The sequence below is a fragment of the Buceros rhinoceros genome, unplaced genomic scaffold (genome assembly GCF_000710305.1).
Source record: "Buceros rhinoceros silvestris isolate BGI_N320 unplaced genomic scaffold, ASM71030v1 scaffold21370, whole genome shotgun sequence".
NCBI classification, from domain to species: Eukaryota; Metazoa; Chordata; class Aves; order Bucerotiformes; family Bucerotidae; genus Buceros; species Buceros rhinoceros.
In genome coordinates this window covers 2,625-20,978 of record NW_010390471.1, presented here as the reverse complement: position 1 = coordinate 20,978, position 18,354 = coordinate 2,625, and the positions used below count along the sequence as shown (strand labels likewise).

The 18,354-nt window shown below is 37.0% G+C and overlaps 1 protein-coding gene across 1 annotated transcript in view; it reads right to left on the bottom strand.

Annotated features, from left to right (window-relative positions):
* The window catches only part of GABRA1 (gamma-aminobutyric acid (GABA) A receptor, alpha 1), a 37,769-nt gene that overhangs the window by 18,740 nt on the left and 675 nt on the right, over nt 1-18,354 (bottom strand). The window contains exons 2-3 of the mRNA XM_010138003.1: nt 14,947-15,059; nt 5,246-5,313 (exon numbers count right to left, since the gene is read on the bottom strand). Coding sequence (XP_010136305.1) covers nt 5,246-5,313; nt 14,947-15,059 — 181 coding nt within the window. The remainder of the gene's footprint in view (nt 1-5,245; nt 5,314-14,946; nt 15,060-18,354) is intronic.

Sequence of the window (18,354 nt, the reverse complement as noted above, 5' to 3'; positions counted from 1 at the left end):
GTTATGTGGTCTGATTTATGAGATATGGAATGGCTCACTGGGCCAAATCACTGGACTACAGAGAGCACAAACCAAAGACACTTCTGGGCCAAGAATTGTATTTCAGTTGTGCAAGGACTGGGCCAATGGGGAAAAGATGCAGTGGCTGACCCAGTGTACAGGGGGAGAATCAAAATTACCAGCAGTCACGATCAAATGAAGAACTATTGGTTACAATGCAACAGGAACAACGTTAAGAGCAGGAGGGTGAAATTAGGAAACGTAGGTTGGAGTATTACACGTAAAATATAGATGTATGTGAGGTGAAAATACTGTGGGGTGAAAAGCTCCTGTGGATGCAGTATAATCATATTTTCTGAGGGAAAAATTGCACTCTGACATGAAAGCTCAGTATGGGATTATCCTGCCCCTGCCATCATTCACAGCTATGATATTGTGATAAGCATCAAACGTAGCTCTCCAAACGCTGCTCAACATTACCCTGCGTGATAATCTTTTAGCCGAGAAACCGAACCTTTGCTGAGATCTCCCACCAATGGAGATGGCAACTCCTGAAAGAATGGAAATTCCTGTGTTTGCCTTCACACACAGCTATAAGGAAAAGAGCTGCCCCAAGGAATACATTAGTAAAGAGGAACGTTCTGGAAGGAGTATGCAAAATCCCTCTGTGGCAGACTCCCTTAAGCTTGTGATTTTCTTTTAACAAATGGTAACACTCCATACAACTTAAGCTCTTCTGAGCTGTTTATTCCTTGTGCAACTATCAGCAAGTAAGAATGGTGATTCTTCCTAGTGGTGTATTTTTCCTGAGTTCAGGGCATGAAATGCCTAAATAAATCTACTGCAGATGTGGAAATGTTGTCGTTCCACAGGGTTCTTACCTTGGGTTTGGTTTTGGGTTTTTTGATCTTGTTTTTTTTTTTTTTTTAATTAATATACACCCCAGATCTCTGAATCATTTTCGTGCATGCTTAATTCTATTTCCATTTCCCCCATCATGTTCAGTGAACTGCTGAAGTCTGGATTTGTTCAGCTGCAGTGACAGCAGTTGTGTACTTAAAACCAACTGCTTGCTTCAGAATTTTTCTGGATTGGGGCCTTAAGCTGAATGGTGTGCAAAATGTTGTCCCAGGTGTGCAGCAGAGTAGGAGAAAGAGGTTTAAAAGGCAATAGATGGCATTAAAATATTGGATTTCCTCCACGTTTTTACTAGCTCCAAAGGAAATTTCTTCCTACACACACGGGAAAGGTAAAAGACATGCCCAGAAGGTGACATCGTTTCAGTGTGCATGTAAGACTTTCTATCTCTTTTAACTGCAAAGGAGGAGGTGAGTGGGAAGTGGTGCAGGCTGAGAGAAGGGAGTCTGGTTCTTCCCTTTCTACGAACGCAAGGTTCTTATGCTGGAAAAGAACAAGGAGTCTGAGAGATTTGAAATGAGGCCTGACAGCATAAGATTAAACTCAGTTAAAAAGTAGCTAACAAACAGGTCATGCCTGGCACAGACTGAATGTTTCTCTATCCCAGGCTTATTGCACCATATAGGGATGAATTAATTTTGGCTGAGATTTCTCAGCTCTTTAGCTTTCACTACCCACTTTAACATGTAGAATAATTCTCCTCAAATGAATCCAAACAGACAGCTAATCTTTAACATCAAGTCATCAGATACTCTGATTAGGGCTTTCTTCTATAGGAGGCTGCCACACACACAAAGGAACAGAAGGATTTTTTCCATACTATGTACTATAACAGTGCTCTGTGTGCAAACATATGAGTGAGATGAAATTTGGAATAAATTCTCCGCAATGGAGACTCTCTATCCGTTAGTGTGCAGGTAAAGAAAGAAGATTCCTATCTGCACTTTGGTTGTATGGTACAGAATATTTATAATGCTTTGACTTAAATGTCGTCTAATTTAGTCATCCGACATCTGTCCCTGGAGATTGTTTATTCACAAGGTAGACCATACTGTGGTCCTCATCAGATGAGGTGCTGTACGGGAAGGTAGTAAGACAGACATTTGTTCCTGAAGAGCTTACAGTACAGAAGCAGTGGGAATTGAAGTTTTACTAGGAAAAAACCCTTCTGTCTTTATGAAAATATTTAATTTAAAAATATTTCTTATTCCAGATAATATGCATTAAAAAAATGACAGCCCTGTGAGAATAGCCAGTTATTTGTTGGTCACTTCAATCCATCATCTGAGACCATGCCCGAAAACCTGCAAAGCTCTTCCAACAAAAGATTTTTTTATTTTAAGCAAAGCTTTTCTCCTGTTTAACTTTATTCACGAGTTTAAGAACAAGCCAAGACAGTCTCTTTATAGAATAACAGGTTATGTCTATGCTGCTCCTAAAAGAGTGCACTGAGAGTGGGTAGGAACACCATGTACTCCCTGATGCATCAAGCTACTATCTATATACGTGCCTCATTGGATTCCTGCAAACAGATGGTCTAGGTATGCTGATGTCTCTCTGTGGCTGCAGTTTCATAACACATGGCGTCAGCTGGAATAGCTCCTTGCCAGTTCCCAGCCATCCGTCCTGGGCACAGACAGCAGCGCATCATCCCATCGGCGTGCCAACACAGCTGCCCGTCAGGCCTCCCTGTGACCAAATCCCACAGTCCAGCCTACACTTACTGTAAATCTGCTCGCTGGAGCAAATCTGGGGTAGCCCTCAACCAATGCTATCTACAACCAACCTGCTGTACACACAGGGGACTTTGCGCTAAACGTACACTGAAGTTAACATAAACTTTATATACTGGTAAGATCTGAATTTTATCTTTCCGTCTCTGATTTCACACTTATTTCCTTAAGCAGAAGAGTTAGCATGAGTAGGCTGCACACACGTTACTTTTTAGGGGAGATGAGTAGGAGTTTTACACTAAATGCTTTTCCGTGATTTCTTAATTTTTAAAACATATGAACACCTGTCCGTGTGCTTCTTGGTCACACGCTTTATTAAAAGACTGATGAACTCTTTCTCCTGTTTAACTAAGTGAAAATCAGGAGCCAATGTTGGGGGGGGTAATTTTTTTAAATTTTTTTTTTTTTGGTAGTGATTTCTTACACTATAGTGATTCAGCTGTAATCAGTTATCGTTGAAGTCAATAATTTCTTTTCAAATATACTTATTTCTAATTCTGAAAGTAGATTATTTTTGGTTTCAGTATTTTATTCTTCCTTAAACCCCAGATTCTATACAAATATAAATTTGTCCTAGGAATGTCAAATTAGCCTTAATTTCTATTTAATTGAATCACCTGAAACTACAAAGCATAGGGAGATGCTGAAGTCCAAATATTATATAGTCCCAAGTAATTCAGCAGGCCTGTCACTTCCTCTAAACTTATGCCATGAGTAGAAAAGCATCCACATTTATTTGTTTGTCAGATTGATATTTGTTATTGGAGTTTTCCAGTAAATATGACTCCACAGAGCAAACAGTAACTTAGCCAGCTGACTTGTAAAAAACAGCTCTAACAAATATTAGCACAAAGCATATATTCACCCACATATCTCTCACTCTTTCTTTTTTTGTTCATCTCCCACACGCATCTGTGGCCAGCCCAGTACTTTAAATTATGTTAATTTTCAGGAAATTAGCAAGAGACCTCTCCCAAGGAAAGGGGTCTCTACAAAAATGGAGTGATCTCAGATCACTTACAAACTGTGGCTGCTACAGTTTTAGTTCAAGGACTATTAAATTTTAAAAATATATGGTTTAGTCACAACACGTGCTCGAAGCTTTCAGCTTGTCCACTGGTGATGGGTTACCTATTTTGAGACAGAAACGGGAAAGCAAGATGAAGTGTTTTGCTGAACCGATTACCAGGATATAAATAGTGGATGTCAGTGGTTTCTACCAATCTTTAATCCAAGCAATTTTCCTCTGTTAATGCATAATTAATAGACATTGTAATTTCAAAGCTTATTGCAGAACAAAAAAAAAGCAGAAGCCATTGAATGAATTTGGGTTTTAATTGTTCTTCATGTTCTATGTAGTACTCGGACAGTCTAGCGATTTCCTTGGATTATTACCCTTCTCAGCAGAACGACTGCTCAAAAACGTGATGCTGCCCAAGCTATTCTTCCTCATTCCAACAGCATGGCAGCAGCTGCGATTATAAATTTGACTGTAGTTTTATAAATGTTGTTTTCCAAGCAATCAGGAAAATGGTGTCTTTGCATAAAGTCAATTTAGGAAAATAAACTAGCTGGTAAAAGTTGCTTTCTTTGTTATTCTATCCCTTAACGTTGTTCTGAGTAGCCAGAAACGTGTAACAACCTGGTGCTTTAGGCCTGGCTGCAGTTTTAGTTCAAATCAAATAACTGCCAATTTTGTGGTAAGGAACAGAACTTCTGTCCTTTCCTGATAATTTTTAATCTTTTTTTTCTGTCTCCTCTTTGGGGGAATGTATTTTGCTAAACATATCCAGCTACAAGATTGAACTGTTTTCTTTTCGTTTAAATTAATGAGGATATTTCCAGCATTCATCCTATCACAGCACCCAGCAGATACTAGTAGCTGTAGACCAGGGTTTCCCTGTCAATAGCAACCTACTTGTTGAGACATCATTTATATGCAAAATTTAAAGTACCTCATCCATATTTTTATACAATTTTTAATATCTCTTAAGACCAGGGCTCACAATAGCTTCATTCAGTTTTCTGAACTTCTCTGTTCCCTGCAGTTATCTAGCAATTTGATTTAATATTCATTCCACAAAGAAGTGACATTAATTCTCTCATTAATCTTCTCTTCTCCTTCAGCAGCCAAGATCCAGGAAAGTCACTTCCAATTGATCAGTAGCTTTTAATATAAAAATACAGGTTAGACTGTACAGATGTCACACTGTAGGCATAAGTGTTAATTGCATTTTAAGATGATGATCTTTCCTGGCAAATTGGATCAGCAATGTGCCAGCAAGGACCTGCGTAACCATTCTCAGAAGAATACAGATCCAAACCCTAATGCATTTCATAATATATTATGTAGCAAATATAAGGTCTGTTCAAACACATTATTAAAGTCACTGAGGCTGCTAATTTTGGGGCACTTAAATGCAGTCACAGCTAGCAGGAATGGTCGTGTATGAAAGCTGAGAGCATTTTGGAATCGCAGGTTTAAAAGCAGCTCAGCCTTAAAAGGAGTAAGTAAGTTATTGCACAGATCTTTCATCCTCAAATTAGAAAGACAAGAGAAAATGAACGCTGCAGAAGTACAGGCCATCACTTACCATGTCATGGTCTGACACAGGCCCAAAACTGGTGACGAAGATGTCAGTCTTCACTTCAGTTACACGCTCTGATGAAGCAGGAAATTAGGACAGTGAGTGTCTATCAACAGCCTTCATTAGATCTAACCACTACCAATGCTCCCAATAAACAGAAAAATTACTGCCTTTGATTAGCCATTCTAAAATGGGTCTATAATACGGTCCCGATAATTTATTGCTTCTAGTGTAATTTCACAGTCACTATTGTCAGCAACAATGCTTTTTATTGCAGCGTTTCCACAGAACTTTCTGCGACGTGGCTGGGGATGCCACAGGACAGAAGCCATAGTTCTGCTGTTGTGTAAATCTTTTTGCACTTGGACTGATAAATTTTCTCGTCTGACAATATAAAGAGTGCTGAGTATTTAACACACTCCTCCAAAGTCTCACTGGGTACGCAGTGTTTCTGCGCAAGCTGAATGAAGGTCTCTAATAATTAACCCTGGGCTTATGAATTATGTATTTTGTGTTGAGACACAGGAATGTAGAAGGAAAAGAGAGAGAGAGAATACATTACAGTGTATAAAACATAAAGATATTTTTCTGGCATGAGTTAGAAAAGGGTGCGTTACCTTTAACTGCAATAAACAAAAAGGAGTTAAATATTTTACAAATAACTATGAGTTAAATTTCTCTACTACAATTTTTTACTTATGTATAAATTTTACAGTTCATAGATGTTAATATTTTTGAATTTATACTGTTGTTAATGTTAGATTTCCCTGAAACTACTCAGTTTGTTTGATAGGCCTCAAAGATTGATTAGTATAAATAATAATTCAGAAATACGTAACGTGTGTAACGCAGGTTATATGTATAGGCTAGACCATAAAGGTAGGCTTCACTGTGATTTCAGGGATGTACATTTGCTCCATGGCACAGTGCCCTTGGCCACTTCAGAAGAATCTAATGATTTCAGGGGTCACAAATGCTGAGTCTCAGATATGTAAAAAGGTGCTGATCTCCAGAAAGAGCGAAACATCTGGCTTCTGCAGATCTACTCTTAAAAACCACCCTGAGAAAAACACAAGCTTAACCTCCCCCCTTCACCTCCTCGCCCTGCACGCACACACCGTATCATCAGTCGCTTCTGAGCATATCGGTATGTCCTAGGCCATCCATCACCAAGCGTTGACCCCGGATGGCCTGTATCCAAACAATGCTGTTGATACAAATATGTAACACCACCGGGAGGCAAAATTCCCAATAGTGTTGAGCGTAGCCAACCCTATCGGCTTTTGAAACTCACGGTGATGTAAGGCTGAACACATTTACTGTAGTGGTATACAAGCCAGCGTGGGGGTTTGGCAGACATTTCAAATGAGGAAGGACAATAACTCTCAAAAAATAGAGAAATTTGGAATATTAAAACAATCCTAAAGAAAAGATGTTAACAGAACAGTACGTGTATACTAAGCAAAAGTTACGCAGGAGGAAAACTGTTTGTAAGACTAAGAAATGCGTACATGTAGCTATTTGTGTAATGTTATTTAAATATTGTAAAATAATTAAATTTTAAAAACTAATTTAATACATCCCTCTGATTTCAGAAGACTTTGGACTGTTTAAACGTGATTTCTTCCATCTGACAAGAAAGTTCTGACAGAAGAGAAGTGAAATAAGGTATCGAGGTTGAGTAGCCACTAACAACATATCTGTATCTGATGCAAAAAGTTCTAATGAGAATCACTGTTCTACGCTGCACATACAGGTTTTTCACTTTCATACAAAAAAATATACAGCTTGTAAATGTACAGAAATGTAAGCAGTGTAATATAAATGTTTAATATGTATAAAATATTTCCTTTTGTGAGATAGCAATAATCAAGATGTAATATTAGATCTGATCCTACTGTCATTCTTGTACTGCACTGAACGACATTTGTACCCTGCTAGCAAGTTAATCCAAGTATTAGGCGGTAGCAAAAGTAATCTCCAGGACTCATTAAAAAAGTTAGAGTGAACTTTCCAATATATTATTAATAATCTCGGAAAGTAAAATACTATGATGTGACTGAATTACCTAATAATACTCTTTTTGTTCGTTATGACTGAGACGTGTACAAACTACGACGACTATTGACTAAAGCACTGGACGGGTGACATTTCCTCCTTGGCTGTCCAGTGAAATTCATGCGTGACCTTGTAATTGTTTACAAGCTTTTTCAACTGACTTCTTAAAGAAATTTAAGTATTCTCTTGACATATAATTGGCTCTGGACTTTAAGTTGGTAGTTGGAATTTAACCTTCTGTTACTGAAATAAGTATATGGTTGTCTAGAAATTACTTGGCTTGGAAGAAAAGTATTCTTTCCTTTAGCCCATTACTTCCACAAAAGTTCAAGAGGCTGTGGTCTCGTATGAAACCGCTGACAGAAAAAGATGACAGAGATTTCACAAGGTCCAGTAAAACATTGCTGAATTGGTTAAGTTCCAGCTACTGAATCACCTTTTCTTAAGACTGAGAAAGTAGTATCATCTCTCCAGCTCCTTTCCACTGAGGCACTTCCACTGGTGTCATTAGGAGACAGAAAATGCTAGAAGCTCTTCGGGCACTGTGCATTCTTCCCTTAATGGTGTAAACACAAGAGTCCAAGCCCTGTGTGAGCCTCTCTTCACTGTGCAATAGCTAACTGATTTACCTTGCACAAACACAGAGTCTTTGCATCAGTAACACATCATGTAGCAGTATCCTGAATTCTAGTTTTGGGAGACATATGGTCACAGTAGAGAGGCTGAGGCTTAAGAAAAGCACTCTGAGGACACAAAATGGAAACTAAAGGCTTTGGCAGTAAGATGGAAGATTTCCAAGGCAGAAAAAAAACAAGTGATGCCTTTCATTTCTATCTAACATTGAAGATATTTTATATGGCATTTAAGTCATAAGCAATAATAGAAAATTTAGATTGTGAACTCACTAGGGATTGTCTTATCTTCGTACTGATTACACTTTGCAGAGCATCTAATCCCAGGACTCTTCAAATCCGGATAAAGGCACTGAACGTATCACCAAATGATTTATTTTTTCTTTGCTATATACCTCATTTTCAAGAGCAATGAAGAAGTGTGTACAAACACACAGAAAAAGATTAGCCCCTCCAAAACCATATGGAAGTTCTGAAATTTTTGTTTACTGCTTTACTGCTTAGATGATTCAACTGTGCTTTGTTAAGAGCTTCAGAAGTTGTGAGTCACTCCTGCACAGGACATGTGTTTACTCATGCAGTTGGAGTATATATTTAGAATCAAGGTTAACCATCTCGGGCTGCAGGTTGATTACCATGGAAAGGCTTAAACTGTACTTCAAATGTGCAGAATGCATTTTTCACAAACTTCAAATCCTGAGTTATATTCGAAACCTCCACAATACCCCTGAGAACTGGAGAAAATTCTAAGTCATTGAAGAAAACAAGCTCAGGAGCTGATCGGACTGCTGAGGATCAATCCATCTCTTGTAAAGACACGTTAACCACGTCTTTGAACTGTAACATCTATCTCATGAACCAGGACTAAGTAATATAAGGATATCTGTAGAACATGTAACAATTCCACTGAAAAACCCAAGGAAATTATTATTGACGACTTAGTTTTCTTATAAGGCAACCATAGGGTCTAATTAGTTAGTGATCAGCAAAATAACAACTGAGCACCACACCTGAGCGCTGTGGAACACAGCCCCAAGCAACTGATCCACACAGAGCGAGGAAAGAACCAGTCAATGTGAACTACTGCAGTTTCACTGTTTGCAACTATTGTGTTTTGCTAATGATGCCAGAATGATGTAAACACTCAAAATTAATAACATTAAGTATTTTTATTTAAACTCCCAGGGAGCTCATTATTGCTAGAATTGTGATTGGACTACAAATTGAGAAGAAAATAAGAAATACAGATTTATTTAAACAGCAGGAAATAAGCCTATTTATCACAGGAAACCTTACATTAACTATTTCTCTTTCTGACTTGCTGGTATTGGAGCACAAGGCTTATTTGAATTGCATATTTTGGTAATTTAAATTAATTCCACCCTTTTTGGTAACACGCTTGTTCCTTCTGCATATCTGTATAAGTGTGTGCTATAATTAGGAAAACAGAGCAGACTTTTCCTATGGTTCTGAATGAAAGGAATTTCGATGCCTGTATAGCATATGCTATTGTTATTGAAAAAGTCATGTAGACTAATCACCCTGGCTGCATCTTACGACCGATTTTGACCGAAGAACCACAAAAAATACAGTCTGGACAGTCCTGTCATTACCCAGCTGTGTAGCGTGTGCTTCTACGCAGAGTTTGCTGAGCGCTGCGCAGCGTCATGGCAGCCCTCTCCACACTAACGACTCAAAGCTGCTCATATCCTCCCTTCCTCTCTAACACTCTATTACATCAGTTTTCCTGGGGTCTTCTATGGCTTTTTACGGTTGCCCTTACATCAATGTGGTGCCTACAGAGGGGAAAAAGAACAGTATCGGCCCTTTCAGATTTCACAGAGTTAAGTATACTATGTAGTCCTTCTTTGCTTAGAGAATTACACGTAGAGGTCCAGTATAGGACTCCGTTTTCGTTTACAGTAGAAACAGTTAGATTTAACTAGATTTTGTTATACATAGAGACCAAATCCGTATCTTCCCTAAACTTCAAGTTAGCTCCAATATGAGTTCAAATCCAAGAATTTCCATTGGGACCTCAACCACCAAGAGGTAAGTTTATCATATATTTATAGATAACATTCTTATAAAACTGAATTTTAAAACCTAATTAACATAATACTGTCAGGTTTATTTTCCATCACTTGAAATATAAGAACTCTGTGGAAGTACTGAATTGCTGAGATGGACCAATGTTCCACTTAAGAACAGTCACACTCAATTTTGATAAATGTCATACAGGAGAGAATAACAAATAGCTTTTAATGACAGTATAAAACAAGTTTAACTTCCTTCAATACTGAAGTAAAATTGATAATCTACTTGAGATGATCTAATGGGTGTTCGGCCCAACTATAAAAGCAAATTTCATTTACGAAGATTCTGGACTGCCTAGTTAAACCTATTCTAGTTCTTAGCTCTGTATTAAACCTTTCTGCTACAAAATCTCTCTCAAAGGAACAAACACATTTACAACTGTTCTAAGTTAGAATGCCACAGACCGCATGATATCCTTTAGTTTTAGAGAGGGGATGTGTGCACTGCAAAGCCGATATGCTTAAAAAACCTGTGGCTGCACCTGATTTCACGGTAACGAACCTCAGCACCAAGTACAACCTGCCCTCTCTCCACTGCAGGACTCCGAATCTGCCATGGTGGTATCCCAGGGCTTTTCTCTATTCCCCACAATGAAGACAACCCGGAACAAAAGGCAATGGCATATCCAATTTATCTGAGGAATGTATTTTTTCTATAATTTTTGTTGCTTTTCAATTCTTTTAAACTCCTGCTCCAGATATAGTGGTTTACTAGGAGAGGTTGCCAAACATCGAGGCGAATTTTCCTCCTTTTCAACTCCTTCCCAGCACTATCTGATCTTTTATTTTGTTCAGGATTGTGCGATTAAAAAGAGAACAGCATCGTTATTGTTTAGGCTATTTTTGATCACTTCTAGTTCAGATCCAGATAGTTCCCACAGAAAATTTTGCTATCACTTAAATGACTTCACTGTTTGTTTTTTCCCTTAATGGCTAATGATTTCCTCTTCTTCAGCTTCAATACGTTATTCTCTGCAATTGCTCCTCCTCGCTTTTTTATAAATTATTACCCTCTCAGAGAGTTAACAGGTGTCCTCTAGCATGAATCAGAACATTTTTACACTCATTTGGAAAGTTCCGTTTTCCAGACATCATTAACTGTAAACGAAGTTATTTGTTCATGTTTATGGACAAGTACAGCAGACGCTATTTCCCAGCAATCTCTAAGTGACAATGCCCACATATGAAGGAGGCAAACATCTAAATAACAGAATTTATACCAATAATTATTTATAAGAGGTGCAAATGTTTAACATAGTGCTGCATGTTTCTTTTAATGAAAAATCAGATGAATTTTAGCCACAATACCATTTTGTAAACAATGAGCATATTCAATCACTGTAAGTTTTCCCCATGGGTCACTACTCCATTTTTTTTATATTCTTCTAAATGATAAATAATCCCTTCTTCGTTTAATGGGCACTTATTTAATTTCAGATACGGCCTTATGGGTTATCCAATAAACAACAGTTTTCATTTCCGTACTCTTTATGGACTACATGTGTATTTTAGTTTTCATTTTGAAGTGATACCTCAAAAGATCTAAAAAAAGGAAAGGGAAGACTTAATACTAACCTAGCACTGACTCCATGCATGCTGAATGAGCGATTCAAAATTCATCATCTCTACATTCTTCACTATCTTAATGCTCCACCTTATAAGCTGGCTTTCCAATGAATATATAGCATAGCTCCAACGACACGTCTGTGTAATGAGATCTCTCCAGGAGCTTGTCCTGGCTTCACGGGGCCGCATCTGCCTCTCCACGTTATATCTATCAAAAAATGAGACTGTTCGCCACATTAATAGGAAGTTTGCAAACTTGGGATAGAGAAGTATCATGGCATTCATTTAAGAAAGGAGGAAGTTACTCCTGGAATCAGTAGAGCAAAGTCAAGATCAAACCTCTCTCACAACTCATTCCCATTTTTCAGTAAACATACCTTCTGGTGACTGAATTCTTCATGCATATACATAAACACAAGGAAGGAGAAACAATGTGGGAAAGCGGGAAATTGCTTCTCTTTCCTGTTTCTGTTCATGCACAGAATTCTGTCTTCTGTCGGTGTATATTATATGGCAAAGTGCACTACAGAAGGAAGGGGGATACAGGGATAAGAAGAGAGTTTTCTGCAATATGCCCCTTTCTGTAAAACTGCACTACACAATGTTTTATTTCATCTACTGTTTCTCAAAAGGCATAGAAAGAACAGGATAGACAGTTTGGGATGACTGGAAAAGTGCTGTAGTGTAATCAGTGGTACACAGATTTACATTGTGTGTCACAGTGTAAAAGTTAGGAACATAACATCTATTTACGAGGGTCTCTGGTCTCTTAAACTCTCTGATATCTACGTCACAGCTAATACGGAATGAATGAACTGAAGTGCTAATTCTGTATATCCAAAAATGCTGTACATTGGTAGCTTTCTTAAGTTTCTCTTTAGACTAGATAAAAATTGTGTTCTGAATGAAATATTTAATAAGAAGCCATCATTGAAATTGGGAAGAAAAATGAAACCACTGCTCTTCCGTATACATTTTAATATTTCCAGCAACAGATCATGCTATAATTGAAGGCTATTGAACTTCCAACTCCAAAACCCATGCTGTATTTGATATATTGATTTAGATTTCTCACTCGATATTTTTACATATGGAACATTTTGGAAGATATTCCCCATTATACCAAATCAAAATCAAATGTGTCAAAACTGAATCATCTTGAGGTTCTTAGCTCATATTTAGACACCTTAGCAAGAATGTTTTGCAAAGGTGAATTTCAAAATTCTTGAGCAAATCCTTTATTATAAATTGGTAGCAGAATTGAAAACATTGCCCTAGATGTTTGTCCCTAGTTTTTTAAATCTGTAACTTATGTCTTTTGAATACAGCATTATTCAACAGCCAAAAGAGTAAAGCTACTTCTTACTATATTTGATTTTAAACATACATATACTGCTCACAATTTCATCGGATGTGGTATTTTTTATAAGTCCTGGTAGTCTTAGTACTAGTATTCAAAGCTGACAAATGTAACAGATACATTAAATTTACTCTGCCGAACTAACACCGTGAAACTATGATGTACTGAGCAATAGGGAAACCATATTTGAGGTTCTTGGCTACAGGCATGATCATGTAACACAATTTAAAAAAAGGAGAGATGCAGAGATTATTTAGACTTCTCTATACCCTCGATTTGAGAAAATGCTCCAGTCCTGTCTTCCCTCCACCCCATATTTGCCATGTTCCTCTCATTTTTGCTTTTAAATGATAGCAATGCAAATGGCTATTAAAATTTGTGAAGAGACTCGTTGCCTCCTACAGATGCAGTTACATTAAACGATCTTTCTGTCAGAAACAAATTTTCACTGGACTGGATGATCTTTCCATGAGGTATGCAGACCTGTTCTCCCAGTACACATTTAAAGTCTGGCTTCAGAAACACGTATAAACACAGGTACGTAAGACTCCATATCGATGTGCTTACTTCTCTAAATTGAATGAGAGAAAATCCTTTCCCTGCACCTCCCTTTGTTTGTTCTTCTAGTAACTGTTAAACAAATCGTAATAGCTACAAAACCCACATAAGAAATCATCATATGCTCAGATTTTTCTTGTAGATACGTACCAGACTCTACAGAGTTTCATTTATTTATTGCCTTCTCTGCTATGTTTATTTACTGTGATATAGTAGCTGACTGAACTGTACACCAGCATTAATCAAAAATTAAGGAGCTTTTATTTCTACACTAGTCCCAGAATATTGCTCCATAAAAGTAAAAAGTTGTTATTATTATTTTGTTGCATATTATCTGTAATGGCACACAAAAAGTTTCAGACCGACTCATTTTTAAACACGTTAATTAATACTTTATAAAGAGAACTTTATCTTTAGCTATTCGTTGAATTCAGTAAAGTCAAATCATTGAAGAAGTTGGCTCACAATTCAAGAACTGCTGCGAGATGGTAGCCTCAAACCACACAATAAGCTTACTCTTAATTACCTTCCCTTTTATCTGCAGGAGATGGTGTAAGAATTCTCAATGTAATACCCTCTTCTTATAATGCAGCTCCTCTGAGGGCTATTGCACGAGAACAGATTGAACTACACTTTGTGAGGTGGGTTTTTTTTATTTTACCTTAAGAGTCCAAAAGAAAAAAAAAATCTTACTGAAGTAAAACCAACCTTTCCATGCACTGGAAAAAACAGATTTGTTTTCACATGTTTAGAACTTCCACATTTGCAAACAATAAACTATCAAGACCCAATTTTAGGATCATGACACAGTAGAACAAATCAAAGAGTGCATGTAGGGATGCTGATAAAGACTAGGCTTTGTCATATTGTTTTTATAAAGAAGTGCTTTGTATTTTTACAACTTTTTATGGATTCACCACTAAGAGCAGAAAAAGAAAAAATTTGTACCAAGTTGTGAAGACAAAATGTTATGGGAACAAATCTTGACATAGTTAAGTAGAAAAAAAAATAATAAACTTCTCTGAGACTTTTATGACTAAGGTTGATTGATGATTTCAGTTTTTTTAAAACCAAATCATCTTATGAAGATAGTCAGAGATATATATGCTGTTTAGGCCTGATTCATAAACTTGTCCTTTGTCAGGACACAGGTCGTATTTTATCATCTTTTTTCCTTCATACTCTCAAAGTTTTGATATGTATACAGAGATCTTGAATTGTGAACCACTTTCTTCTTCTGTCGGGTGTAAGAGTGAGAAAGCTGAGTACGTGAAAGACAGAGAAGGCATGGCATTTTTGAAAAAATGGATATTGCATATCAGAATTATCTTATGTGTATATATAAAGAAAATTATAACAAGTATGTAATGGAAAAACAACACGGTTTTAACTGATTTTTATCTAACATGCAATCTTGAAAATTATATTACAACACACCTCCCAGTCCTGGTCTCAAGCGGTTATCATAACCGTCCAGCAGACGATCCAATATTCTGGTAAATACTGTGGTGTTGTCCTTAAGTTCATCTTGTGATGAGGTTTGGCCATAGCTGAAATACAGAACAGTTAACACTGAAAACCCATAATCCGCCAGTAACCTGACAAAACACTCATTCCAAAATCTGTTCCATCTTGCTTATACTGGTTTACAGTCACAACATCTCCTTCATAAAACAAGACTGTAGTACTTTGTAGTGTTCTTTCACTGAAACATTTTCTTATATTGTAAAAAAAGAGTAGAACAAAGAGTAGAAAATCAGTGTCTTTCTGTAAATGGTGAGCAAATAGAATGACAGTTCTTTAATGTTTATCTCATTATTCGTTAATGATTATAATGTTCTATTATGTGTGTTCCTCAGGAAAAGGCTCATTTGTCAGCAAAAGATAATGTGTTTAATTCACAGTAGTTATAAAGATTTTTCATACAAAGATATAATAATTTAGAGCACTGACACTTAAGTACTGAAAATAAATGGTAAAACAAAGAAAAACCAGAAACCCCAGATGTTGTCTTCACAAATACAGAAGTAAATCAAGTGAGTGTGCTTTTTCATAGATCAATATAAAATTTTGCTTTATTTCCTATTTTCATTTATCAGATAGATTTGGAGGAATATCTCCAACTTTTCCTTACAAATGTGTAACAAAACCATCTGTTGATATGGAAATTTCTCATATCTAAACAGCTTGGCTTACAGATCACTCACATATACTTCTAACTCAGTCAAAGGTCCGGAATTTTTTCTTGAACAAGAGTAAAAAATAAGCTCTTTGAACTCAGTTACCAAAATCTTACTTCCATTAATACAAATCAGAATGAAATCCTTGGGCTTAGTGGTTTCTGTCTGCTGTAGATGACGTCAGAACCAACCTTTTTCTTAAATCTGAAACCTTTACTGAATACCCTGTCATAGACGATTCCCTTAATCACAGATTACAGTTGTCTGAAAGCTAAGCCCACTATTGTTTTTTCATTCCTTACTGGGAAGAATTCCATTTTAAACGTGTGTAGTCATCACAACTAAAAGCAAAACCACTGCTTTCCAAAACATCATTTTGTCTCACGCGCTGCTACTGAACTGCATGAACGGTGCAGTGCCAAAAACTTTTCTTAGGATCAGCTTTAGTCACAAAAGTGATTCTTCTGTTGGGCACCTTCTGTCCGTACTGCTGCGGCGATATGCGGGTCTCAGTGCTCGGTTTCTGCTCTAACCAGCAAAGACCGTCTTCTAAGGCATATACTGTTGCACGGAACGATCTGGTTCTGTTAAAATACCTACGAAACGATTTCCTGTAAGCTGCTTCAGTCAAACAGCGTTTCTGTAGCCCACGCGTATATTCCACTCGTATCAAATATAGAGAGAAGGAGGAAAGATACCCTGAATACAGACGCTCTGGAAACGCTTCCAAGTTATTTTGCAGTAGAGGTTTGAATACATAATGCTACAAATTTAAATGAGTTCAAGAACTGACACTCATAGAAGTTTTGCTAACTTTTGCTTTATTTCAATGGGATGAGATTTTGTAGAGAACAATTTTCAGGGTCTTTAAATGCATATAAATGACTGTTTCTAATGTAGAAGACAAAATCTAATAGTTTTAAAACATACTATGAATTTCCTCTAGCCATATCATATAACTTCAATTAATTAAAAAAAGCTGATTTATATTTAATTTTTATGTCTACAGTTGAATTTTAAGTCACAGACATCAGTATTTTTTTCTTTTATGTATCCTGTATGTTCCAAATAACAAGTTCTCCTGCTGTCTCCAGTGAGCATTATCTTTCAAAGGATCATTCCTCATTCACCCGATGTAGAATTACAACAGGACTTTGCACTGGATTAAGTGTTGTATTAACACTCATTGTCTGTAAACAAGCTGCTGTACAGACGTATTTCAAGGATAGCAGAAGGTCATCAGGATTAAGGCGGCAAACACATGTAAAAACACTTCAGAAATTTTAGTGGCAGATAAATGAGCGTGTTTGCAGAAGAGGAGTCCGAAAGACGGACTAGCAGCAGTGCGGTTGGAAAGGATGCGCTACAATACACCGCTTCCATCCTGGGTGTCGCATTCTCAGTGCCCTTACCTGTTCTTCCCACCATTTTAGCAGAGGTAAAAAGCACCACTAGGGCTGGTTTTAACTGACACACGGCCACAACAGGAAGAATATGAATGTTTGTGTACATATGAAAGGCACTGTGACTCTAGAGGGACTGTTAATTTTTGTTAGAAAAACGCACATTAAAATAGTCCTAATGCTGTTTTTTTATGACAAGAAGAATGATATGGAAAGACTCTGTCTTTCTGTATCACTGACACTTCACCTAATCCATCAATTGCTTTTTATTATAAAAGATTACCCGAACTCCAGAAGCAAAGGCAAAGGAAGTTACCATGACGAAATGGCTTTAGAAACAGATATATTCCATGTACGATGTGTACATTTTGAAGGAAAAGTGACTGTATGTGATTGTGTTTTCATATTAAACCCAGTATAATAAAAAACTGTGCACTAACTCCATCTACAGGTCATTATCATAGTGACACGCCACATAATTCTTAAACACTAGTCCAATGCATTTTAATTTTCACTTCAAGAATGCACATGCATACATTATCAATATAATAAACATATGTACTCATCTATAAAATAAACATATTTTCACAAAATTCTCAAGCTAGGCCAGACAAAGTATTTCATGAATACGTCAAATCTCATCTTTCTTAATATATTATCAAAATAAAGGTATTGCTTCTAAAATGTCATATTTATTCAAAGCAGTAATTGTTAGATGAATCCCTGCTTTTACTATCCTTTTTTTTTTTTAGAGGAAATGCTTGTGCGGATGAACCTTTGCCCTTTGCCCACACCACTCTGTTTAAAACCTTCAAGGTAGCCAGAAGCTAAGTTTATCTAGAGCTGTGAATGAGTAAGGAGAAACTGTGGAGATGAAGGTACAAATACATCTTTTAAGGATCACTATTGACAATATGAAATTTCTGCTGCTTTTTGGTCGTTAAGTAACATTGTTGACACGACATTAGTATTTTTAAAATACAAAGTGTATCTGTGAGTCATCTGAAACACCTTTACTGAATCTTGAATTGCAGCGAGTACTTCAAGCATACTTCACTCTGCTTTACAGTCTTTAGTTAACCTACTACTGGTTAGATGAGGTGGCATATGATTACAAATTGTTCTTAAAACTAGTGTTATTTTTAGATTATGATTTCAGCGTATATTGCATAAATATTTAGTGCAACGTGGTCTTTCAGACATAAACTACAGGGTTGGAGCCTATAAATTCTTCTTCATCCAAGCAGCCTCCCTTCAGCAGG